The 26,516-nt window shown below is 44.0% G+C and overlaps 1 protein-coding gene across 5 annotated transcripts in view; it reads right to left on the bottom strand.

Moving 5' to 3' along the window:
* Positions 1-10,864: 10,864 nt before the first annotated feature.
* The window catches only part of LOC132824140 (tetraspanin-18-like), a 186,531-nt gene continuing 170,879 nt past the window's right edge, over positions 10,865-26,516 (bottom strand). For all 5 annotated transcript variants that reach the window (XM_060838393.1, XM_060838394.1, XM_060838396.1 and 2 more), the window contains 4 exons: positions 24,107-24,205; positions 20,114-20,293; positions 13,357-13,440; positions 10,865-11,556 (listed from right to left, as the gene is read on the bottom strand). In XM_060838393.1, coding sequence (XP_060694376.1) covers positions 11,512-11,556; positions 13,357-13,440; positions 20,114-20,293; positions 24,107-24,205 — 408 coding nt within the window. In that variant the 3' untranslated portion in view covers positions 10,865-11,511. The remainder of the gene's footprint in view (positions 11,557-13,356; positions 13,441-20,113; positions 20,294-24,106; positions 24,206-26,516) is intronic.

The raw sequence follows: 26,516 nt of genomic DNA, 5'->3' as shown, positions 1-26,516 counted from the left end.
TTCTATCATTTTCCCAATCTTCTGGTTAATCTTTACAGCAAAGTGCAGCTTTTACTTTGATCCTTCAGTCATTATGCCGTTATACTTCTCTAACCATCTTATTTTAGTTTAAGATTTCATTTTGAGACCCAAGTTCAAATTTCTCACCTTCAAACCTGATGAGAAATTATTTCATTAAAATCCTCATACATCACGGAAACAGATCCTTCAGTCCAACCAGTCCATGCCGAACATAATCCCAAACTAAACTTGTCCCACCTGCTGCTCCTGGCTCATATCCCTCCAAATCTTTCCAATTCATGTATGTACCCAAATGTCTTCTAAATATTGTAATTGTGCCGACGTCCACCACTTCCTCAGGAAGTTCATGCCACATGTAAACCACCCTCATCTTGAATATCATTACATTTGAGGTCTTTGCTTTATCCAGTCTGATTATACACCCAGGATCTGAAATAAACAATTCTCTGATTGATCCAGAATATCTTATTCTCAAATGTATACCATGGGCTTGTCATCCAACCCACTTTTTCTTGGTCCAATCTATAAAATGATTTAAATCTCCAACGGTTATTGTGGCAAATTTCTTACAAATCAGCGTAATTACCATTAGGTGCCTATGAGTTGCTAACACAAGTCTCTTCTTTCCTTGGTTGCTCCTTATCTCCACCCAAACTGATTCGGTGTTTTAATCTTTCTGCCAATATGTGGTAGGATCTGGAGAAGGAAGACTGAGGAGCAATGCTCCAATTAGATAAAGGATCATCTCAGTAAACTCTGTGAAAAGGGACCACTGAACTGCCTTCCCAGTCTTTCTCCCCACCCATGACACCTATTTTTTTCTGACAATATCTGAATGTGTGTGCAGAGGGGGAGTTTACAACAGAGTTAGCATTTTAACTAATAGAGTTCCATATCACCAATTCAGGATTATTTACCTGTAGTTATACTTTGTATTTTTTGTAGATGATAACTCCTGTCTTTTCTATCAATCTGGGTCTAAAAGATGGGTAAGCTGGGGAATTTTGTGCATGTTTAGAAAATCTTTAACTTTTGTAATGACAGCACGAATAGCAGGATTTAATTTCCAGTGTGTCACCACAGTGTGGCCATGAATTTGATGCTATCCTTAACTTCCGGAGTTAACAATATTGGTTTATCCCCTTTCTAGAACACTTCTTTTTCACTGGAATATATTTTTCTTGTAAGTCAGGGACTTTTCTTGGAAAAATTGTTCAACTGTATTTTCTGCTAAACTCCTTTTCCAGTTCACTCCAGCTATGTCTTCACTCATTCTCCCAGAATTCCCCTTATTTAAGTTGAGCGCAGTCATTTCCAAACCGAGCTTCTCACTCTCAAACTGAAAGCTAAATTCTATCATGTCATGGTCATTGTTTCAAGAGGGTCTGTTAATCTGAACTTGCTTAGGAAATCTACCCCATTACATATCACCAGATCCAAAATGGCCTCCCAGTTGGATCCAAAACATATCATTCTCGGGCACTGTTCCAGATACACTCTCTGAGATGTTTCTCATAACTACCTCTGCAAATTTGGATAAATCCCAGGTTAATGAAGGTAAGATTGATTGTGAGTGTATATTGAGGAAGGAAGATCCATATTGTGGGTATGCCAAGAGGAGATCAAAGCAAGAGGAGCATATCGACAGTGTTGACGTATCGAGAAGAGGTGTCGATAGTGTGGATACGCTGAGGGTGGAGATCAATAGTATATGTATATTGAGGATAGGTGAACAAGAGTGTGGGAAACTGAGGAGAGATCAATGGTGTTACAGTACTGAGGGATAGATCCATAGTATCAGGAAACTGAAGGGAGTCCAATAGTGTGGAAAAACTCAGATGGGGTGCGGGGGTGATCAATTCTGTGCAGGGATTCTGGGCAATCCAAGATGGAGGACGGAAAAAAATTCTGGCTGGAAGAACTGCTCCTTTTTTTGAGGTATTTTAGGTGATTTCCTCAAATTCCAGGAGCAGCAATTACTGTTTTATATGCTGTTGCATTGTTTTGGAACTTTGGGAAAAAAAAGTCAAAACAGCAGTTTTAAAAGGGAGAAGAACAGACACAGGAAGCACATGGTGAGGACAGTGCAGGAGAGAGAGAGAGAGAGAGAGAAAAAAACCTGCACAGTTACCACCTTTGCTGTTTGAATTTGTGTATCGCTGGACATCAGAGTGCATGTGGGAAAATTAACAAATAGTGAAATTCACAACTAATCTTGGAGGAACTGTTGGGCGAAGTTCAAAGCACAGAATCAGATAAGTTAATTGTTGTTTTAAGTCTGTCCAAGAGAAAGGCTGCAGTAGTGGGTATAGTGGATTCTTTCTTGATTTTGTGTGTTTGGAGATAAGTTTCTTGATTAAACTTAAAATATAAGCCATAGCTATTTATTTAACCTGGGGCAGTGTTTGTAGAGGAATAAGACGGTGTTATTTTGTGGGTCTGTAGATTGTGAAGGAGCAAAAATGGCCTTTGCAGTGATATGTACTTCTTATCAGATGTGGGAGTTTAAAGAGAGTTTAAAGGTTACTGTGGATTATATCTGCCGTAAATGCTGTTGGATGCAAATCTTATCAGATCAAGTGGATCGGTTGGAGAGACAGATAGAAGTGATGAGGAATTTGCAACAGCAACAGTATGTGATGGATGGCAGTTATAGGAAGGGGGGAAAGTCTCAGATACAGTCACATAGATGGGTTAACTCCAGGAAGGGTAAGAGAGGTAGGCAGCTAGGGCAGGAGTCTTTTGTGAATATACCCATTTCAAACAGGAAAGCTGATTTGGAAAATGTAGGGGGTGATGGATTCTCAGGGGAACGTAGCACGAACAGCCAAGTTTCTGGTATTGAGACTGGCTCTAATGCAACGAGGGGTATGTCGGCTTCCAAGAGATCAATTGTGTTTGGGGATTCTGTAGTCGGAGGTACAGACAGACGTTTCTGTGGCCAGCAGAGAAAAAGCAGAATGGTGTGTTGTTTCCCTGGTGCCATGATCAAGGATGTCTCAGAGAGGGTGCAGAATGTTCTCACGGGGGAGAGGGGCCAGCAAGAGGTCATTGTCCACATTGGAACCAATGACACAGGAAGGGAAAAGGTTGAGACTCTGAAGGGAGATTACAGAGAGTTAGGCAGAAATTTAAAAAGGAGGTCCTCAAGGGTAGTAATATCTGGATTACTCCCGATGCTACGAGCTAGTGAGGGCAGGAATAGGAGGATAGAGCAGATGAATGCATGGCTGAGGAGCTGGTGTATAGGAGAAGGATTCACATTTTTGAATCATTGGAATCTATTTTGGGGTAGAAGTGACCTGTACAAGAAGGACAGATTGCACCTAAATTAGAAGGGGACTAATACACTGGCAGGGAAATTTGCTAGAACTGCTTGGGAGCATTTAAATAGTAAGGTGGGGGTGGGGGGGGGGTGTTGGGACCAAGGGAGACAGTGAGGAAAGAGATCAATCTGAGACTGGTACAGCTGAGAACAGAAGCGAGTCAAACAGTCAGGGCAGGCAGGGACAAGGTAGGACAAATAAATTAAACTGCATTTATTTCAATGCAAGGGGCCTAACAGGGAAGGCAGATGAACTCAGGGCATGGTTAGGAACATGGGACTGGGATATCATAGCAATTACAGAAATATGGTTCAGGGATGGGCAGGACTGGCAGCTTGATATTCCAGGATACAAATGCTACAGGAAGGATAGAAAGGGAGGCAAAAGAGGAGGGGGAGTGGCATTTTTGATAAGGGATAGCATTACAGCTGTGCTGAGGGAGGATGTTCCTGGAAATACATCCAGGGAAGTTATTTGTGTGGAACTGAGAAATAAGAAAGGGATGATCACCTTATTGGAATTGTATTATAGACAGGGAACTATAGACCAGTGAGCCTGACCTCGGTGGTGGGCAAGTTGTTGGAGGGAATCCTGAGGGACAGGCTGTACATGTATTTGGAAAGGCAAGGACTGATTCGGGATAGTCAACATGGCTTTGTGCGTGGGAAATCATGTCTCACAAACTTGATTGAGTTTTTTGATGAAGTAACAAAGAAGATTGATGAGGGCAGAACAGTAGATGTCATCTATATAGACTTCAGTAAGGCGTTTGACAAGGTTCCCCATGGGAGACTGATTAGCAAGGTTAGATCTCATGGAATACAGGGAGAACTAGCAATTTGTTTACAGAACTGGCTCAAAGGTAGAAGACAGAGGGTGGTGGTGGAGGGTTGTTTTTCAGACTGGAGGCCTGTAACCAGTGGAGTGTCACAAGGATTGGTGCTGAGTTCTCTACTTTTTAGCATTTACATAAATGATTTGGATGCAAGCATAAGAGGTACAGTTAGTAAGTTTGCAGATGATACCAAAATTGGAGGTGTAGTGGACAGCGAAGAGGGTTACCTCAGATTACAACAGGATCTTGACCAGATGGGCCAATGGGTTGAGAAGTGGCAGATGGAGTTTAATTCAGATAAATGCGAGGTGCTGCATTTTGGGAAAGCAAATCTTAGCAGGACTTATACACTTAATGGAAAGGTCCTAGGGAGTGTTGCTGAACAAAGAGACCTTGGAGTGCAGGTTCATAGCTCCTTGAAAGTGGAGTTGCAGGTAAATAGGATAGTGAAGAAGGCGTTTGGTATGCTTTATTTTATTGGTCAGAGTATTGAGTACAGGAGTTGGGAGGTCATGTTGTGGCTGTACAGGACATTGGTTAGGCTACTGTTGGAATATTGCTTGCAATTCTGGTTTCCTTCCTATGGGAAAGATGTTGTGAAACTTGAAAGGGTTCAGAAAAGATTTACAAGGATGATGCCAGGGTTGGAGGATCTGAGCTACAGGGAGAGGCTGAACAGGCTGAGGCTGTTTCCCCTGGAGCATCGGAGGCTGAGGGGTGACCTTATAGAGGTTTATAAAATTATGAGGGGCATGGATAGGATAACTGGACAAAGTCTTTTCCCTGGGATTGGGGAGTCCAGAACTAGAGGGTATAGGTTTAGGGTGAGAGGGGAAAGATATAAAAGAGACCTAAGGGGCAACTTTTCCACACAGAGGGTGGTACATGTATGGAATAAGCTGCCAGAGGAAGTGGTGGAGGCTGGTACAATTGCAGCATTTAAGAGGCATTTGATGGGTATATGAATAGAAGGGTTTGGAGGGATATGGGCCGGGTGCTGGCAGGTGGAATTAGATTGGGTTGGGATATCTGGTCGGCATGGACGGGTTGGACCGAAGGGTCTGTTTCCATGCTGTACATCTCGATGACTCTATGACTCTATGTTCTGAAGGGTGGTGATTAATAATGTGGATGTACTGAAGGGAAGTGCATACCATGGGTTCACCCAAGGAAGAGAATGATAGGGAGGGTGTACTGAGGGAGGGGATTGGTAGGGAGTGTGTAGATTAGATTAGATTACTTACAGTGTGGAAACAGGCCCTTCAGCCCAACAAGTCCACACTGACCCGCCGAATCGCAACCCACCCATACCCTTACATTTACCCCTTACCTAACACTATGGGCAATTTAGCATGGCCAATTCACCTGACCCGCACATCTTTGGACTGTGGGAGGAAACCGGAGCACCCGGAGGAAACCCACGCAGACACGGGGAGAACGTGCAAACTCAACTCAGTCAGTCGCCTGAGTCGGGAATTGAACCCGGGTCTCAGGTGCTGTGAGACAGCAGTGCTAACCACCGTGCCACCGTGCCTCCCACCGTGTACTGACGGAGGGGATTGGTAGGGAGTGTGTATTATGGGAGGGGATTGATATAGAGTGTGTACTGAGGGAGGGGATTGGTAGGGAGTGTGTACTGAGGGAGGGGATTGATATGGAGTGTGTACTGAGGGAGGCGATTGGTAGGGAGTGTGTACTGAGGGAGAGAATTGATATGGAGTGTGTACTGAGGTAGGGGATTGATAAGGAGTGTGTACTGAGGGAGGGAATTGGTAGGGAGTGTGTACTGAGGGAGGGGATTGATAGGGAGTGTGTACCGAGGGAGGGGATTGATAGGGAGTTTGTACTGAGGGAGAGGATTGATAGGGAGTGTATAATGAGGGAGGTGATTGGTAGGGAGTGTGTACCGAGGGAGGGGATTGATAGGGAGTGTGTACTGAGGGAGGGGATTGGTAGGGAGTTTGTACTGAGGGAGGTGATTGGTAGGGAGTGTGTACTGAGGGAGGTGATTGGTAGGGAGTGTGTACCGAGGGAGGGGATTGATATGGAGTGTGTACTGAGGGAGGGGATTGATAGGGTGTTTGTACTGAGGGAGGGGATTGATAAGGAGTGTGTACTGAGGGAGGGGTTTGATAGGGTGTGTGTACTGAGGCAGGGGATTGATCAGGAGGGTTTACTGAGGGAGAGGATTGATAGGGAGGGTGCACTGAATGGAGGGGATTGTTTGGAAGGGTATACTGAGGGAGGAGATTAATAGAGTTTGAGGTACTGAGGGAGAGGATTGATTGGGCGGGTGTATTGAGGAAAAAGCAATAAGATGTAAATATTCAGTGATGGAGATAGGCCAGTTAATAGATGTTTTATTTATTCTTCTTTGGGTTGTAGTTGGCATTTATAAGTCTGGCATTTGTTTCGCATCTGATTGGCTCTCTAGGTCATTTCAGAGAGCAGTTAAATGTCAACTACATTACCGTGGTATGGATTACATTTCAGACAGACCAGCTGAAGGTGATAGATTACATGCTCTGGGGCATTAATGAACTACATAAGTTTTTATAACAATCAAAAATGATAACATGAATCCATTAGACTGTCTTTAATCTCACAACTTCCGGGGTAGGATTGAAATCCATGTCCAGGAGACATTAGCCAAGTCTTTGGATTATTGATTCAGTAACAACCGGACTACACCACTGCATCGCTGATAGTGCATATGTACGGAGGGAAGATCAAGAGTGTGGGTATACTCATGGGAGGAAATCAAGAGAGTGAGTTTATTGAAGGGCAGAGATGTGGGGAAATGAATGATGGGACTTTTACAGTATAGTTTACTGGGAGGGAAAACAACAGTGGAGGTACACTGAAGGAAGCTGTTGGAATACAATTTCCTGGCACAAAGGTTTAAGATGTGCTGAGATTTCTTTGCTGTTGATAGAAAGTAAAGTGACTTTGGAGAAAAGCTGAGCAAGACTTTCAGGGAGATAAGACCTGGGGTTTATGGGCCTTAATTGTTAGAAATCCTGACTTTGAATAATGAAGGAAGATTCTGTAATGACAACCCTTTTTGGACTTAGTTTTAGTTTTCATAGATCTAGGTGGTCAGTTAGGAAGCAACACCAAGCATTGTGGGTCTCTCAGCCTTTCAGTACCAATGTTGGAAATCTGATAACCTTTTCTAAGTATCTCTATTCTGCTGATCTAATATAATCCTGAAAAGCTGACCCGTGGACACTTCCAAACGATTTATGCCAAACTTAGTTTTAATCTGAGCTGAAGATCTTCCATCAATCTCCAGCTGTCAGACTATAGAATCGGACATTGTGAAAGCAGGCCATTCAGCTCACTGAGTCCACACCGATCCTCCAAGGAGAATCACACCCAGACCCACCCCCTTACCCATCCCTATAACCCTGCACTTCCAACTGCCATTCCACCTAACTTGCACTAACTTCGAACTGTGGGATGAAACCCACGCAGAAATGGGGAGAACGTGCGAACCCCACACAGATATCTGCCTGAGGGTGACATTGAACCCAAGTTTCCACCGCTGTTAAGTAACAGTGCTAACTACTGAACCACCTTGACACCCAGTGAAACTCTGGACAAGGAACTCTGACTCATGAGAAGTCACCAAAATCCATCCATTATCTTCAGCCTGCTGGCCAATAAAGCTGTTTGGTGGTTTGATAATTTAAAAATAGATCTTTCTGCAGAGAATGATGTCTTTTGTGTTGAATGATTATGTCTATTTGGGATTCAAGGGTTATACGATAATAATTTAAATGTTGACAAGTGCTTACTATTTGTTTTAAGAATAGGTCTTGTGTTATCATAAAATAATTATTTTGAGTTCTGTAAGGAAATCAGATGAAATCCTCTTCAAGTCTGAACAGTAGTGCTATAGAGGATCTGGAATTGGAAGGAACACTTTAACCTCAGGTTGAACTTAAATGAGAAAGGAAGATGTTTTAACTTAAAACCTCAAGAGAAAGATCAGAAGTCAGACAACACCAGGTTATAGTCCAATAGGTTTATTGGAAATCACAAGCTTTTGGCATGCTTCCCCTTTGTCAGGTAATTTTATAGAGGTTTCTAAAATCATGAAGGAGTATGAATAGAATAAAGAGACAAGCTATTTTCCCTGGGGTGGGGGAGTCCAGAACTAGAGGGCATAGGTTTAGGGTGAGAGTGGAAAGATATAAAAGAGACCTAAGGGGCAACTTTTTCACACAGAGGATGGTACTTGTATGGAATGGGCTGGATGGGTACATGAATAGGAAGGGTTTAGAGGGATATGGGTCAAGTGCTGGCAAATGAGACTAAATTAGATTGTGGTTTCTGGTCAGCATTGATGAGTTGGACTAAAAGGTCTGTTTCTGTGCTTTACATCTCTCTGACTCTATGACTAGGTGAAGTGGACTTACAAAGATGCAGCACTCAGAAAGCTTGTGATTTAAAATAAATCTGTTGGATGATAACCTGGTGTCATATGACTTCTGACCTTGTCCATCCCAGTCTAACACCAGCACCTCCACACTTTGAGAGTGAGACTTAATAACGTGGGTGGGGGAGAGATAAGGAAAGAGAAAGAGAACTTCAGAGAGAAAGTCATCAGAAAACATGAATTGGCTAAAGAGAAGTGTGGATGACAACGTCTTAGGAAAGGTGGCCCAGTCAATAGAAATTCTAACACACAGAACAAACCTGATGTCCACAAAAACAATATGTTTTCTTGGCCATAAGGCATGTAAAATGAAATTGTTGGGAGTGGAATGGTAAAGCAATGGTAATACCTCTGTGGACTTCAGAAAGACATTATTAGTAAAGGAAATGGGAAAAACAGTGGAAATGGTACATGTGAATGGTGTTCCCTCGGGGCATGCCAGAATACAGTGGCTCAGCGATAAACACCACTGACTCTCAGTGCCAGGGACCCAGTTTCGATTCCAGCTTCGGGCGACTGTCAGTGTGGAGTTTGCACATTCTCTCCGTGTCTGTGCAGGTTTCCACCGGGTGGTCTGGTTTCCTCCCACAGTCCAAAGATATGCAAGTTAGGTGAACTGGCCATGTTAAATTACCAACAGTGCTCATGGATGTGCAGATTAGGTGCATTGGCCATGGGAAATGCAGTGTTACAGGTTTAGAGTTGGGGGATAGGTTTGGGTGGGGGATTAGTGTGGACTTGTTGGGCCAAATGGCCTGTTTCCACACTGTGGGGATTCTATTAAAAAAAGAATGGGGTCTGCAGGTTAAATTGCTGGAGTGAATTCTTCCTTCAATACCGTCACAGAGTGAGGTTACTGAAGTTCTGCCTCTAAAGGGGAGCTGTTCCTAACTCCCCCAACAACACTAATGAACATTTAGAGAGCTACTTAATACTTAGAGAGCAGTTCAGTCATTGATGGTGTCTGATTTGTGTTCCAGAGGGTTGAATGAAAGAGAATTATTAATAAGGCAGTATGCTAGGATTTATGAACCCAGTGCCGTATACAAAGCTAATTTATGAAGTGACCTAGATAGAATTGTTAGCATACAGGGAAAACCATTGATAAGATAATCTGAAAAAGGTAGGGTTAATGGGAGATGTTCAACACAGTGGTGTTCACCAATGGCGTTGTCCAGTTGTATAGGTATTGTTGAGTTGTTGAGTTGTTAAAACACAGTCCAGCTTTTCAAAACAGCGCTTTTGGATCAGATCATTGCCCGAGTTTTCCCAAGCTGAATTACCCAGGAAAGAACAGTGGTTCAGTCAGAAGATAAGGACCAGGCAGTGGGACATTAACAGGCATGTGATTGGCCCAGAGGTGAGGAACTAATCTCCCCTTCCTTTCTGAGATGGCAGCTGGTCAGACTGTCCCCAGTGAACGGAACACACTGCACTGCTGTACATCATTTTATTGTAAACGTTTCACAAGGCAATCAAACGACATGAAAATTAAGAATAACTCCACTTTTTCACTTTTCGATACAAAGAGCAGGTCTCGGAGATTTGACCTCCGCATTCCTATAGCTACAAAGCATTGTGTTTACAGATTGAGATACACACTTCACATTTGGAAAAGAACACCTTGAGGATAGGAGATCATTCGGAATGGACATTACTCCAGAAGACAAATCATGATTTTTGACAGATGATGCTGTATTTTACCCAGAACCAGGAGATACACCGTCCACAATTAAACTCTTCAGGTCAGAATTTATTGGAAGTATATCAATATATCAGATAGCACCCCCACCCTCACCCCATGCCTCTATATTTCACACCCCATTCCCCCCACCCAACCCTATCCCTCTCCTCTCCCCACCCTACATGTCTCCCACTCACCACAAAACAGGGGTTGTCAGAACTGGAATCTGGTTGGCTGCTTCAGCTTATGGTGACCAAGCTGATGGGAGTGTCTTACTCAGTCACCAAACAGTGCACACCATATATCATCCATCCCACTGCACTCACCCTATATCACCCTTCTTATATCACCAACCCTCTAACACCCACTGATATCACCATCTTACAGCACCTAGCCTGTATCACCCTACAATACCCATCCTATATTACCCACCCAACAGAACCCACCCTCTAACACCCACCCTACAGCACCCACCCTACAACATCTACCTTACAACACCCGCCCTACAGCACCCACCCTCTATTACCCACCTTACAGCACCCATCGTATATCACCATCTTACAGCACCCACCCTACAGCACCCATCCTATACCACCCACCCTATAGTACCCACCCTACAGCACCCATCCTCTATCACCATCTTACAGCATCCATCCTATATCACCCATCCTACAGCATCCATCCTATATCACCCATCCTACAGCATCCATTCTCACCCCTGTCCAACAGCATCAACCCTCACCCCACAAACCCGCACTCCGTGGTCCCTGACATCACTCGCCATCAACCAGAACATTATTTGAAAAATAAATCATTCACAATATGAATTACACATTGCATCTCACAGCAACAAAGAAAGTTGACAATGTCAGTCATTGATTCTGGAGGTAAGATCTATTGTTTCTTTCTTGTACATTGTGTAGATATTATGTGTATGTTCATTCATTTACAAATCCGCACTGCTCTCCACCTTCTTCCCCACTGTGTTGTTTCCACCTGGGTTTGTAGCCTCTGGTCAAACTCCCAGTCCAGTCTTCTGTCACAAGTCATACTTTCAGCTCAGAGTCTGATGGTAAGAATGATTGAAGTGTCCATTACATTGAGGTGCTCCACAAAGTGATGCAGTTCCTACAGTTGCCACTAGGTGACTGTCTGCTTCTGTCAATATTAAACAACGTTAACAACCAGGGAGAGAGCTCTTCTAAGCTCGTTGGTAGAGCCAGATTGCAAAGATCATCACAAATATCTGAAAAGAGAAAGATGAACACCACTGAAAGCAGATGACCTGATCACCATCATGTTTCTGTTTATGAAACTGTGATGTAAAGTGTTTTAGGAGAAAGTGAGGACTGTAGATGCTGGAGATCAGAGCTGAAAATGTGTTGCTGGAAAAGCGCAGCAGGTCAGGTAGCATCCAAGGAACAGGAAAATCGACGTTTTGGGCATGAACCATTGAAGGGCTCATGCCCGAAACGTCGATTCTCCTGCTCCTTGGATGCTGCCTGACCTGCTGCGCTTTTCCAGCAACACATTTTCAGCAAGTAAAGTGTTTTGGATGGCTCAGGGTCTGTGAAAGGAACTGTAATAAGATTAATCTTTTTATTGTGTTAGGGTAGATGTGGTTATGTCAATTGGTAGTCTCATGCACTGGGGACACAGGTTCAGTTCCCATGAAAGCAGCTGCTGGGACTTAGATTCAATTAATTAATAAGATCTAGGAATTGCCAGTTTATATGGACATTTTATTGTTTTCTAAAAAGAAATTTGTTTCCTTAAGGGAAGGATATCTGTCATCCTTACGTTGTCTGATCTACATGTAACTCCAGACCAACAGCAATCTGAGTAACTCCTAACTGCCCTCTGAAATATTCCTGATGAAGGGCTTAGGCCTGAAACGTTGAATCTCCTGCTCTTCGGATGCTGCCTGACTTGCTGTGCTTTTTCAGCACCACACTCCCGACTCTAATCTCCAGCAACTGCGGTCCTCAGTTTCCCCTACCTTCTGAAATAACCACAGTCACCACAAAACATTCAAGGAAATCCGGCATCCAGACATTGCACCAGGAAGGACAATGACTACACCAGCCCCTTATCATGTGCTCCTTACTAACATCTTTTACTTAATTTGATGCAGCTTGTGTCAAAATGGCGAGAGCTGTCCCACAGACATTTCAAGAAACAGTGTGATATTATTGCACAAGCATAACTCGCAAACTATGCCCTAGGAACACCATTGCCCACCCACTTGGCACCAGGGCAGGACGTAACCAGTAGAGATGGTGTCAGAGTGCCTTTCAGACCGGTAGGATTCATCTTGAGTGGTGCCAACCATCCACCACCTACATTATGCACACCCTTCTCCACCGACACAGTGACAGCAGTGTGTACCATCTACAAGGTACACTGCAATAACTGAATTATCAATCATGCTGATTGTGGGCATGTGACGTTTCAGTATCTGAAGAGTTGTGAATGGCGCTGGATACGGTACAACCATAAGAACAAGTTGATCATATGTTGAGGGGAGTCACACTTACTACAGAACTAAGGAAAATACAGGACTTCTGTTTGTAATGTAGGACCTGGCAAAAACACACAGGAGAAGGGAAGCCTCAGGTCACTACAAAGCTAAGGAAGTCAGACTGGATAAGGTCACTATCACCAGGAAACCCTCTCCAATTCCTCGGTTTGGGAAGAAATTGTTTGCGGTTAAAAAGTGCTGGAAAAGCACAACCAGTCAGGCAGCATCCGAGGAGCAGGAGAGTCAACGTTTCGAGCATCAGCTCTTCACCATGATCAAAACGTCGACTCACCTGCTCCTCGGATGCTGCCTGACCGGCTGTGCTGTTCCAGCACCACACGTTTTGACTCTAATCTCCAGCATCTGCAGTCCCCACTTTCTCCCAGTAAATTTTTCCCATGTTGTTTACAGGCAGCAAGGAGAAGGGAAAATACTGAGTGGTCAGTCATTTTTGATGCAATCTCACACCTTCAATCTCCGTACGTTTTGCGAATATCGTCGCGATTAAGTCAATTAAAGGATTACCTCAATTATTAAGATCCAAATGTTCAGTGCTCCAAGCCCGTAAAGATAATATTCCACTTTCTCTGAAATGAGATCGAAGCAGCCCTGTAGAAGACAGAAAATGTGTTTTTTTTTATGTGTGTGTCTGTAACTATTCCAAAAGAGGACTCATTTCATCTCTGGCTAAATTCTATTCATTTGAACACCTAGCAGGTTGGCGAGAGAGAGAGGGAGAGAGTTGGATACTCCTCTGCTATTTTGGGACAGGTTCAGTGTGTGAAAAGGACTGGAGCTTATATGTTAGACTTGCACCACATATCTACCAAAAGAAATCTTCACTAATCCTGCCTTGTTAAAAAAAAAACCTGCCAGTTCCCTTTAACCTGCTAGTTATGTATCCCACCTTTCATAAAAGATTTAGGGTGAGAGGGGAAAGATATAAAAGAGGCCTAAGCGGCCACCTTTTCACGCAGAGGGTGGTACGTGTATGGAATGAGCTGCCAGAGGATGTGGTGGAGGCTGGTACAATTGCAACATTTAAGAGGCATTTGGATGGGTATATGAATAGGAAGGGTTTGGAGGGGTATGATTAACTATTTTTAATCAGGTCATTTACTATCTTCATTCCGACCTGTTCAGAGTAGTGGATGTTGAAGAGCCTATAGGAATATGCTATGATCTTGTGGCCATAACAGAGACGTGGGTTTCTCAGGGGCAGGAATGGTTGCTGGATGTTCCAGGGCTCAGAAAATTATAAAAAATAGTAAGGGGGGAGAAAGAGGAGGGGGTGTAGCACTACTAATCAGAGAGGGTATCGCAGCTATTGAAGCTTCCATTGTTGAGGAGGGTCTGCCTACTGAGTCAGTATGGGTGGAAATTAGGAACAGTAAGGGAGCAGTCACCTCGTTAGGGGTTTACTACAGGCCCCCCAATAGCAGCAGGGAGATGGAAGAAAGCATAGGTCGGCAGATTTTGGAAAAGTGTGAATGTAGTAGGGTTGTTGTAATGGGTGACTTTAACTTTCCCAATATTGATTGGAACCTCCGTCGAGCAGATGGTTTGGAAGGAGCTGTTTTTGTAAGGTGTGTTCAGGAGGGTTTCCTAACTCAGTACGTTGACAGGCTGATGAAGGGAGAGGCCATTTTGGATTTGGTGCTTGGCGATGAGCTGGGGCAGGTGTCAGATCTTACGGTGGGAGACTATTTTGGTGATAGTGACCACAACTGCCTCACATTCTACATAGCTATAGAGAAGGACAGAAGCAGGCACAATGGGAGGATATTTAATTTGGGAAAGGAAACTATGACGCTATCAGACGTGAGTTGGGATGCATGGACTGGGAGCAATTGTTCCATGGAAAGGGCACTATAGACATGTGGAGACTGTTTAAGGAACAGTTGTTGCGAGTGACAATTAAATATGTCCCTCTGAGACAGGCAAGAAGGGGTAAGATAAAGGAACCTTGCACGACGAGAGAGGAGGAGCTTCTCGTCAAAAGAAAGAAGCTTATGTAAGGTGCAGGAAGCAAGGATCTTGCTCAGCTCTAGAGGATTATAGGCAGGCAAGGAAGGAGCTCAAAAATGGTCTGAGGAAAGCCAGGAGGGCGCACGAGAAAGGCTTGGCAGAACGGATTAAGGAGAATCCAAAGGTATTTTACACGTATGTGAGGAATAAGAGAATGATCAAAGAAAGAGTAGGGCCGATCAGGGATAGCATAGGGAACTTGTGTATAGAGTCTGAGGAGGTAGGGGAAGCCCTAAGTGAGTTTTTTGCTTCTGTCTTTCCTAAAGAAAAGGACCTTGTAGTGAATGGAACCTTTGAGGAGCAGGTAAGCATGCTGGAACGGATAGAGATAGAGGAAGCTGATGTGCTGAAAATTTTGACAAACATTAAGATTGACAAGTCACCAGGCCCGGACCAGATTTGTCCTCGGCTGCTTTGGGAAGCGAGAAATGTGATTGCTTCACAGCTTGCTCTCCACTGCAGTCGTGCCTGAGGACTGGAGAGAAGCAAATGTAATTCCTCTCTTCAAGAAAGGAAATAGGGAAATCCACGGCAATTACACACCAGTAAGTCTCACGTCTGTTGTCTGCAAGGTGTTAGAAAGGATTCTGAGGGATAGGATTTATGACCATCTGGAAGAGCATGGCTTGATTAAATGCAGTCAGCACGGCTTTGTGAGGGGCAGGTCATGCCTCACAAATCTTATTGAGTTCTTTGAGGATGTTATTAGACAAATTGATGAGGGTCGACCAGTGGATGTGGTGTATATGGACTTCAGCAAGGCATTTGATAAGGTTCCCCATGGTAGGCTTGTTCAAAAGGTCAGGAGTCAGGAGGAATGGGATACAGGGAAATTTAGCTGTCTGGATACAGAATTGGCTGGTCGTCAGAAGACAGCGAGTGGTAGTGGAACGAAAGTATTCTGCCTGGAAGTCAGTGGTGTGTGGTTCCCACAGGGCTCTGTTCTTGGGCCTCTACTCTGGTAATTTTTATTCATGACTCGGATGAGGGGATTGAAGAATGGGTCAGTAGGTTTGCAGACGACACAAAGGTTGGAGGTGTCGTTGACAGTATAGAGGGCTGTTGTAGCCTGCAGTGTGACATTGACAGGATGCAGAGATGGGCTGAGAGGTGGCAGATGGAGTTCAACCTGGACACATGCGAAGTGATGCATTTTGGAAGGTCGAACTTGAAAGTTGAGTACAGGATTAAAGACAGGATTCTTGGCAGTGTGGAGGAACAGAGGGATCTTGGAGTGCAGGTACATAGATCCCTTAAAATTGCCACCCAAGTGAACAGGGTTGTGAAGAAAGCACATGGTGTTTTGGCTTTCATTAACAGGGGGATTGAGTTTAAGAGTCATGAGATCTTGTTGCAGCTCTATAAAATTTTGGTTAGACCGCACTTGGAATACTGTATCCAGTTCTGGTCACCCTATTATAGGAAAGATGTGGATGCTTTGGAGAGGATCCAGAGGAGGTTTACCAGGATGCTGCCTGGACTGGAGGGCTTACCTTACGAAGAGAGGTTGACTGAGCTCGGACTTTTTTCATTGGAAAAAAGAAGGAAGAGAGGGGACCTAATTGAGGTTTACAAGATAATGAGAGGCACAGATAGAGTTGATAGCCAGAGACTATTTCCCAGGGCAGAAATTGTTAACACGAGGGGTCATAGTTTTAAGCTGTTTGACAGAAAGTATAGAGGGGATGTCAGAGGTGGGTTCTTTACGCAGAGAGTTGTGGGAGCAGCAGTTGTGGAAGCAAGGTCATTGGGGATATTTAAGAGACTGCTGGACATGCATATGGTCACAGAAATTTGAGGGTGCGTACATTAGGTTTACCTTACATGAGGACCAATGATTGGCACAACATCTTGGGCTGAAGGGCCTGTTCTGTGCTGTACTCTTCTATGTTCTATGTTCTAATATCATTACTTTCTATTTTGTGCAAAGTGACTAGTTCAGAGGCACTTAACATTCAGGCAATATCGAAGATATCTCTCCCACTCAGTGGACGGGATTTACCGGCCAAGTTGGATGTATTTAGGCCTTTTCTGCATTTCTGCAGCTCAGAGGGCTGTAATTCTTCCCAAAAGCTATTGTGGCAAGTTTTTACAGCTGTTTGAATGTCTGAAGCTCAGTTTCACCAGGAAAGAAATGTTGCCTGCACCAATGTGGTCACCACTGCCTTTTGAATTGTTCCACGGAGACCATTCCAGGCAGCATCAATTGACTTGTGCTACCATCGCCGAGGTAACATCCATCCAGATGCTGTCTTCAAGATGTTGCCACCATATGCTGCGTAACCAAGGGACCGGGAGGAGCAAAGGGAATTAGTGAGCCCCAGTAGCCTGGCTGCTTTCTCAAAATTACAGCGCAATTAGCAATTCCTGTCCCACAGTTGAAACCATGAGCATCAGACCGTTTTAAATACCTGGAGAGTGATAGAGCCATCGAGTTCTACAGCCCAGAAAGAGGGCCTCCAGCTCATCAGGTCTGCACTGGGTATAAACTAACTATTCTAACCTCATTTTCCAGCACTTAGCCCACGGCTTTGTCAGGGCAAGTGCACGCCTAAATATTTCTTCAATGTTATGAGGATTTCTGCCTCTATCTCCTGACAGGCAGTGAGTTCCACCTTCTCACCACACTCTGTGTGAAAACAGTTTCCTCACATCTCGTCAAAACCTTCATCCCCTTACCTTAAATCTATGCTGCCTGGTCATTGATTCCCCCCTATCATCAAGGGGTAAAGTTCCTTCCTAACTCCCCCATCCATGTCCCTCTTCAGTTTATACACCTCTCTCCCAGCTGAAATCCTCCAGCCCAGGCAACTGGTAACTCACCTTTGCATCCTCTCCAGTGTTGTCACATTCCCTCCTAGAATGTGGATTCCAGAACCGTGTACTCTAGCTATGGCCTTACCAACACTTTATACTGTCCCAGCATCACCTCCCTGCTCTTAATCTCTAAGCCTCTGCTAATAAAGACAAGTATAAGCCACTTCTTAGCCACTTTAGCCACCTGTCCTGATACCTGAAGAGACTGGTAGACATGCACATGAAGGACCCTCTGATCCTCAATGTTTCCCATGTATTCCCTTGCCCTCTTTATCCTGCCCAAGTGCATCATCTCACATTTATATCGGATACTGGACATGTCTAGTAAAGACCAAGTGGTGCAATTTTTAATATTGTCCCAAGATGGTATCGCTGTTCTGGAAGGATAATGGTGTTGGGGAAGATGGAGGATTCAGCGTGAGGTGGGGTGAGGGGACATGGAAGAGGGCAGAACACTGCCAATGGAACTGTTAGCTCAGTGATTGACAAAGGACAAAGATTGACTCATCAAAATTCACATCATACCTCACTCTTCTCCCATCTTCCTTACACAGAGTCTCAATAACCTGAAACAATCTAGCCGAGCTGCTCAATGTTTAAAGTTTCCATTTCCCTTCCCGTTGTCAAATGATGATAGCGCTCCCAGAAGTGATCAGCCATTGTCGGCTTAACCGACATTTTCACCAGGAAATTGCACAGAGGCCCAGTCTCAATTTCCACAGCTCCTCCTCAGAAGTTGATCCTGGAACCTTTATGTCACAGAAGGCTCCTGCGGCCTCTCTGATTCTGGAATGTTCTGCACTGAGTGGGATGTTTCCTGAGTTGTTAACTCCTTTCAGTGCTCATCAGCTCCACAGGGCTGAGATGGTCCTAGGATGTTCTCTCCAAGAGATCTGGAGCGTGTGAATTCTCTGCTGAAGGTAGCTATTTCATCCCTCCATCACTTTCACATCTTACATCGTGGAAGAACAGACCTCTCTTCTTCTCCTGTTCCTACATCCTCATGTCAGTAATGTTATTGTCATACTTGGGCTCACTGAGTAACCCCTCACAAGCTGGTATCAGTGCATTCATTGTGGCAGGAATCCCTGAGAGCGGCAGAGTTTCTATTTGTGTCCCTGCCCTCATTCTCTGCCTTTGACCTGAATGTGGAGACTTTTCATGCCCATCCCCACCCAACCCCAGTATATCTCCTTCACAGAGAGACAGAGAAGACATTGTGTTTGAATCAGCCTATTCAATTCCAGCATAGTCAGTAACAAATCAGAGATGTACTCCACAAATGTATTCTATTCACTTTCTCCCCGGAGCCCCGAGTGTGGAGCTCCCATTCTATCTCACAAGCTGTCAGTTAACATTTACCTCCCCTTCCCACAAACCTGCCACCCACCCGCACACTTTGCCCTTTTCTTCTTCAACAAAAGGATTTCGGAATATTTAAGTTGTGATTTTGAAACAACAGAGGTTTCCTGCAACTTTTAAGAAAATGCCGCAGGCTGGAGCTATTGAGACAGAGGGTTTCTTTCTTAATGAGTCAGCCGTGCATTAGAGACAGACAGGCTGGACTGAACAATATCATTGTCTATTTCCAACTGAGACAATGTGAATCAATCAACTCATCCCGGACCCATTAACCCAAAGTGTCTGCTGTACATTTCTGAGCAGAAGGCAGTTTCTCCAAACCACATCCTAAGGAAGAAGGAGAGGTGTCTGATGTTATTGATTGGACCAACTGGAGAATCACTGATAGAGGAGAAAGTTACGAAGCTGCCCATCCAGTTTCTGGGAAGACTGAGAGAAATGAACAAAGGGATTTCTGTGCAGCCATATCGTTAACCCGATCCAGAGAGACCAAACCCACTCCACTTAAGTCCTGAGCTGCTCGCAAACAGGCAGCTGCTCAGCAAATACTAAGCCACCGCCAATAGAGAGCGTGATATATTTTTATAATTGTCATGTCCTTGAAACTTGTCCCACAGTTAGCTGAATGACAGTAAGATTTGCTTGTTATTTTCTACATACACATGCAGTGTATAAAAGAAAGCACCAATATGCACCTGATCTTAAAAACTGAAAGAGCTGCAGATGTCATAAATCTGAACCAAAAACAGAAATTGCTAGAAAAGTTCAGCAGGTCTGGCAGCATCTGTGGAGAGAAATCCGAGTTAACGTTTCGGATCGAGTGAACTGAGCTTTTCCAGCAATTTCTGTTTATGTAGCTGATTTTGTTTCACTAAATATTTCAGTCCAATTGGAAATGAAAGATATTTGAAATACATGGATCACAAGTGGGTTCCAACGAGTATGCTGCCTTCATTTTGTTAGATATTTGCATGGTGGCACTTTTTCTGGATATCACTGCACATGAGAGAATACCTTCTAAGTTCTATCATGTCCTCATCTGAGTTGGTCTGGATGTGAAGCAACTTTCCTGTACCTTATTGTTGATGAAGTCAACAGTTCCAGCGAAACATTCGTGCGTATTGATGATTGCTCTGTCGGCTGTGAGTTTGTCCCTCTTGCAACAAGCCTCTGGTACCTCATGGAAAGGGTTTAGAATGACAAACTCTAAGGTGTGCAAGAAATCCTTTGGACCATTTACGCCACAGCACTCAAACTAAACGACAAAGGAACAAGTTGAATCAGCGGTTATTGCTTGAAATAGACCACTTGCTGGAGGCGTTTAGCTCGAATGTTTCTCTGAAGCTTTTTTTTTTGGCTCAGCTTCCAACTGATGACTGCTTTTATCCCATTTCCAATATTGTTATATAAACTTCAATGAATTGACAGAAGGAAAGTCTGTTAAAATGTCCGGATTATTCTTTCCAAATTGCAGTGTCTGGGAGAGAGCATTTCAATTGCAGCCTCCTTTCAGGAGTAGGATTAGAAATATTTTTCTTACCTAAAAATATTTCTTTTATGGCTAAGGAAATACAAATCAGCAGGCCCTCTCATGTAAAGTGAGACTGAAATCAGTCCCTTGGCCTGTTCGCTGTGTGACAGTTTGACTCAGTAACACTCTCCTGTCTAAATCAGTGGGTTACTTGCCTGGTGAGTTTGAATTTCAATGAAGGATTAAAGAAGAATTATACTGTGGTGGGTTAAAACAAGGCCCAGTCTGCTTGTTCTATGTATGGGTAAAAACATTTAATAAGGAACCACCCACTGTCTATGAGAACACTTTTAGCAGGATGTTGCCTAGATTAGAGGGCATGAGTTATAAGGAGCATCTAGAAAAACTCAGGATGTTTTCTCTGGAGCAGCAGAGGCTGAGGGGAGACTTGATAGACATTTATAAAATTATGAGACACAGAGGTAGAGTTGATAATCAGAATCATTGTCCCAGAGTTGAAATGTCTAATACCAGGGGGCATGCATTTAAGGTGAGAGGGGGAAGTTCAAAGGAGATATGAGGAGCAAGTTTTTGTTTTGCACATGTTAGTAGAAGCCTGGAACAGACTGTGGGGGTAGTAGCAGTGGAGCAGATACGATAGGGGCATTTAAGGGGTTTTTCAATAATTACATAAATTCACAAGGAATGGTAGGATATGGACCAAGAGCAGGCAGAAGGGATTAGTTTAATTTGGCTTGATATTCGCACAACATCGTGGGCCGAAGGGCCTATTCCTGTGCTGTACTGTTCTGTGTTCTATGTTCTAATTACAAGTATTTCCACACAATTTGCTGTTAACTGGAACCGTGTTGTTGCATTGAAAGAAGGGAGTTGATCGATTATGGTAAAAACAATGTTGTAAAAACAATGACTGCAGATGCTGGAAACCAGATTCTGGATTAGTGGTGCTGGAAGAGCACAGCAGTCCAGGCAGCATCCAAGGAGCAGCGAAATCGACGTTCTGGGCAAAAGCCCTTCATCAGGATCGATTATGTCTAAGCAAATTCTCTGAAAGTGTTGTCCACTAAGTTTCAGTTAACTGTGCTTTCCTGGTAGGCCTGTGAATGTTTGTATGTAAAAACGACACATGTTCCTACCTACGTTTGTGTCACCTGCAAATCTAGCTATCATACCTTCACTCCCTCCATCTAAGTCATTGATATGAATTTGAAATATTTGAGTCCGAGCACAGACCCCTGTGGGACTCAACTTGTCATATCCTGCCGATCTAAGACGTAGTGTGGCATACTCTTGTTTCATTAACCATCCCGCCAGCCTTCTTCCTGTGTTAAAATGTCAATTCACAATAAGCAATATTCTTTGATATAGCATTTTATTAAATGCTTTATGGAAATCCAAGTATAATACAACTCCATACAATACAGTACGTAGAATTTATAGTAAACTTATAATAAATGTTTACTATAAATTCTGTGTCCTATGATCCTGCCCCATTGGCTACCGTGCGAAGGAGCAGTGCTCTGAAAGCTTCTAATGAAACCTGTTGGACTATAACCTGGTGTTGTGTGACTTTTAACTTGTCCACCCCAGTCCAACACCGGTTCTTCCACATCGTGGATAACATCTCTGAACAGCCAGATTATGAAATATTTAAGGGGTTAGTTTTAGAGCAAACTTGTGGGCTATGATAATGTCACTAAAGAGTTTATAGCTTGTCAATTAGATAAACTCAAGATAACCAGGAAAGATCAGCATGATTTGCCTGCATTGCTAGCAAAACAAAGCTTTTCACTGTGCCTCGGTACATGTGGCAATCAATTCAATAAATAAATAAATAAATGTTTTCATGACAAGAATATAAAGTCTAACCAATTTATTGTAGCTATTTGGTGGAGGAATATGGGTTGGGGTTACAGGAGAGCCTGTAGTCATATTGTATTTTGATTTCCTAAAAGTATTTCATAAGATGCCATATCAAAGCATATTGCAGTGGCTCGTTGGTCTAGGGGTATGATTCTCTTTTAGGTCTCTGGTTCAAATCCTGGACCAGCCCCATTTCTTGGGGGTGGCACGGTGGCTCAATAGTTAGCACTGCTCCCCCACAGCGCCAGGAACCCCAGTTTGATTCCAGCCTCGAGTGACTGTCTGTGTGGAGTTTTCACATTCCCCATGTCTGCGTGGGTTTCCTCCCACAGTCCAAATGTGCAGGTCAGATGAATTGGCCATGCCAAATTGCCCATTATGTTAGGTGCATTAGTCAGAGGGAAATGGGTCGATGTGGACTTGTTGGGCCGAAGGGCCTGTTTCCACAATGTAGGGAATCTAATCCAATCTGCACATTGTGTAGGGGGTGACATTTTAAAACAGAAAGACGACTGGTTGGGTGGTTAACAAAATGCCAAGATATGTCTTTGATTGGCAGGAAATGGCAAGTTGAGTCCCACAGGGGTCTGTGCTTTGGACTCAAATATTTAAAATTCATATCAATGACTTAGACGGAGGGAGTGAAGGTATGATAGCTAGGTTTGCGGGTGACACAAACATAGGTAGGAACATGTCGTGAACAAGACAAATGGAGTTTGCAAACAGAATATATAGAGGTTGACAGAGAGGACAAAAATCTGAAAGATAATGTGGGAAAATGTGGAGTTGAGAGAGATAGAGTGAAAAAGCAAAAAGAAAAAGAAAAAGTAAACAGGGATAGGCTGTAATTTGAAGGTGGAATATCTGAATGACCAGACTGTCTGATGAAGATAGGTTTGGACAAGCTAGAGTTGTTTCCATTGGGGTTTACAGGAGTAAAGGGTGACTTCATTGAAGTATCTAAGATGGTCAAGGCAAAGTGAATGAAAGAAAAGAGGTGCCAGGCCAGAATTAGGGGAACTCTTAAAATCAGGGGTCATCCAGTTACGACAGAGATATGGAGAATTCCTTTTCCTCCCTGAGCATTTGGAACTCTTTTCTTTCTGAGTCAAACTCTCACACAGCAAACAGGCCCAGGGACGGAGCCAAATGATTTCAATCTCATTTTGCATGGGAGACTTGCTGACTTGAATTTCTTTGGTGGAAGTAGGATCATTCATTGTTTGCAAGACCATGATGGATTGAGTCTTGTTAGACAGGGAATCGAGGATCATCGGGAGGCAAATGTGGAATTCAAAACACAAACACATCAGCCCTTAATCGTATTGAAAGATGGAGCAGGCTTGAGGGATCGACATTCATTCCGGATGTTCAGACAAATGCAAGGCCCCTAATGAGCAAAACCTGAACTCCTACCTTGGAGTAAGGCTTGAATTCACTCTAAGGGAACCTTTCATTCATATTAGTGCATGTCCTTAACTGGGACAAATGGAATGATGCAAAGAGGTTTGGGGCAGAGATGGGAAAAGATCACCTGGCCAACTTGTAGAGCTAGGACTTGGAAAAAATATGCAAAACAGAAAATAAATCAAACCTTTTGAAAAATGTCTCTGATCTGACATTCAATTCCCTCCTGTACATAGACAATGTTTAAATTCAGAAAGAGACATACTCACTGCGTTGGTGAGGAGAGATTCAGTGAGGTGAACTTACTGAAATCATGATGGAATTGGTCGAGGCGGTGTAAGTACTGGTCTGATTGTCTCCTGTGTAATAGTTTATCAGATCATCTTCAAAATACTCCTTTGTCAACTGGAAAACAAAGCAGCTGCAGCAATGGAGGCGATAACAGCAAATTCACTTTCTTAACAACGTGATCAACTTGAAAACAGTGTCAGGACATGTGCAGCACACAGTGTTTATCCTGAGAAACGCAGCACATGTTGATAGGTTCTAACAAGGAATAACATTGAAAGGGTTGGAGAAAGGAAAAGAAGGGACCTACATGCCTGTGCGCTCAGACCACTGAAAGTTCATGACTGATGTGCAGAAGGCTGAAGTTGACAGGAATCTGGCTTGCATGAATGGAATCATTCAGCAGAGATTCGCAGACCACATTTGGAAACTGTACAGGTCAGTGGGTCAGGTCACATCTGCCCAGTATTACATCCCTACACCCTGGATGATATATTGGTCTTGAAAAGAGGCCGAAAGGAGAGCAGAACTTCCAGCTGAAAATCCGGGGCTGGGGGAGCCAATACCCTCGCTGGAACCCTGGGCTGGGGGAGCCAATACCCTCGCTGGAACCCTGGGCTGGGGGAGCCAATACCCTCCTTGGAACCCTGGGCTGGGGGAGCCAATATCCTCGCTGGAACCCTGGGCTGGGGGAGCCAATACCCTCGCTGGAACCCTGGGCTGGCAGAGCCAATACCCTCCCTGGAACCCTGGGCTGGGGGAGCCAATACCCTCGCTGGAACCCTGGGCTGGGGGAGCCAATACCCTCCTTGGAACCCTGGGCTGGGGGAGCCAATACCCTCGCTGGAACCCTGGGCTGGGGGAGCCAATACCCTCGCTGGAACCCTGGGCTGGGGGAGCCAATCCCTCACTGGAATCCTGGACTATAGCCTGACAAGGCGGAAGGGAAAGCCGTAGGAAGTTACATACTGACGCTGATATAAACCGATACTAAAGCCGTTGAAAGGAGTCGCTGGCCACAGATGACACAGAAAGTGGTGGTATATTGGACAGTAAATTCGGTTAGCTAAGGTTACAACAGGATCTTGATCAATTGGGTCAATGGGCTGAGGAGTGGCAGGTGGAGTTTAATTTGGATAAATACGAGGTGCTGTAGTTTGGCAAAACAAACAAGGACAGGGCTTATACAATTAAGGATAACGCCCTGGGTACTGTTGTCGAACAGAGAGACCTTAGGGTTCAGGTACATAGTTCTCTGGATCTATATGTGGAATCACCAGACATTAACATTAACCTTGAGACTGTCTTCAATCTCTTACAGTTTGGCCAGAGTCTGTTGTAATTGGCAACAGCTAGAAGATGAGCAACAGCAAGAGTTGTTGAAGATTATTGTTTAGAACTATGGCCAGATGCCCCGGGGCCTGAATGGATAGGCCCACATCCAGAATGGGCAACCTTTCATTGTATTGTCACTGGATTATATCAGGTAACCTGAGGGCATAAAAATCCCATACTCCATCTTATTGGAGATCACTTGAAGCATGACACATGGCTAGGAATATGCTGCCCTGTGTAATCTAATCACATAAGTCTAGCCGCGGCACTTATTACATTTGAAGGCAATTTCTGCACTTAGTATTTCGGTATAATAAATGCCTGTTGGGTTGTTAATAGCACAGTATACACATTCAGCTCCTTGTGTTTTGAGGGTTAACACTTGTCACATCAGACAGATAACTTGCTGGAGGTAAAGCTGCACCATCAATGTTCAGGGCTGGCAGGGAAAGTCGGTTTTCAGTCTATCTCAGCCGGAACAGGAAGTTAACTGACATTGATGACTTCAGTCTGAACCACTTGCAGCCATCCAGCCAACTGAGTACCCAGTCCCACTGTAATGTCATGAAACAAAATTTGACACATTGCCACATTGGAATATATTCAACCAAAAGCTTGAACAAAGATGTGTGTTTTAAGGTGTGTGTCTTTAGGAGGAAAAGCAGAGAGATGGAGATGATTCAGGAAGGAATTCCACGGCTTAGCGGCTAGTCAGCTGTAGGTCCAGCCACCATTGTTGGGTGAAAAGCTGAGAATTGGCACATTGGCTGAGTGGTTAGCACTGCTGCCTCAGAGCACCAGGGGCCTGGGTTCAATTCCAGCCTTGGACAACTGTGTGTATGTAGTTTGTACATTCTCCCTGTGTCTGCATGGTGCTCTGGACTTTTCCCACAGGTTAAGTGGACTGGCCATGCTAAATTGTCCCATGGTGCACAAGCTAATGAGAAGTGCAGGGATGGAGTTGGCCTGGGTGGGATGCTCTTCAGAAGGTTGGAGCAGATTTGATGAGCTGAATGGTCTGTTTCCACTCTAGGGACTGCATAATTCTCGGGAGAATAGACTCATAAAAAGAGAATATTTAGGACTAATCTTT

Source organism: Hemiscyllium ocellatum, chromosome 18 (genome assembly GCF_020745735.1).
Source record: "Hemiscyllium ocellatum isolate sHemOce1 chromosome 18, sHemOce1.pat.X.cur, whole genome shotgun sequence".
Taxonomy (NCBI): Eukaryota; Metazoa; Chordata; class Chondrichthyes; order Orectolobiformes; family Hemiscylliidae; genus Hemiscyllium; species Hemiscyllium ocellatum.
The sequence above is the reverse complement of the archived record's forward strand: the minus strand, read 5'-3'. Positions and strand labels throughout refer to the sequence as shown.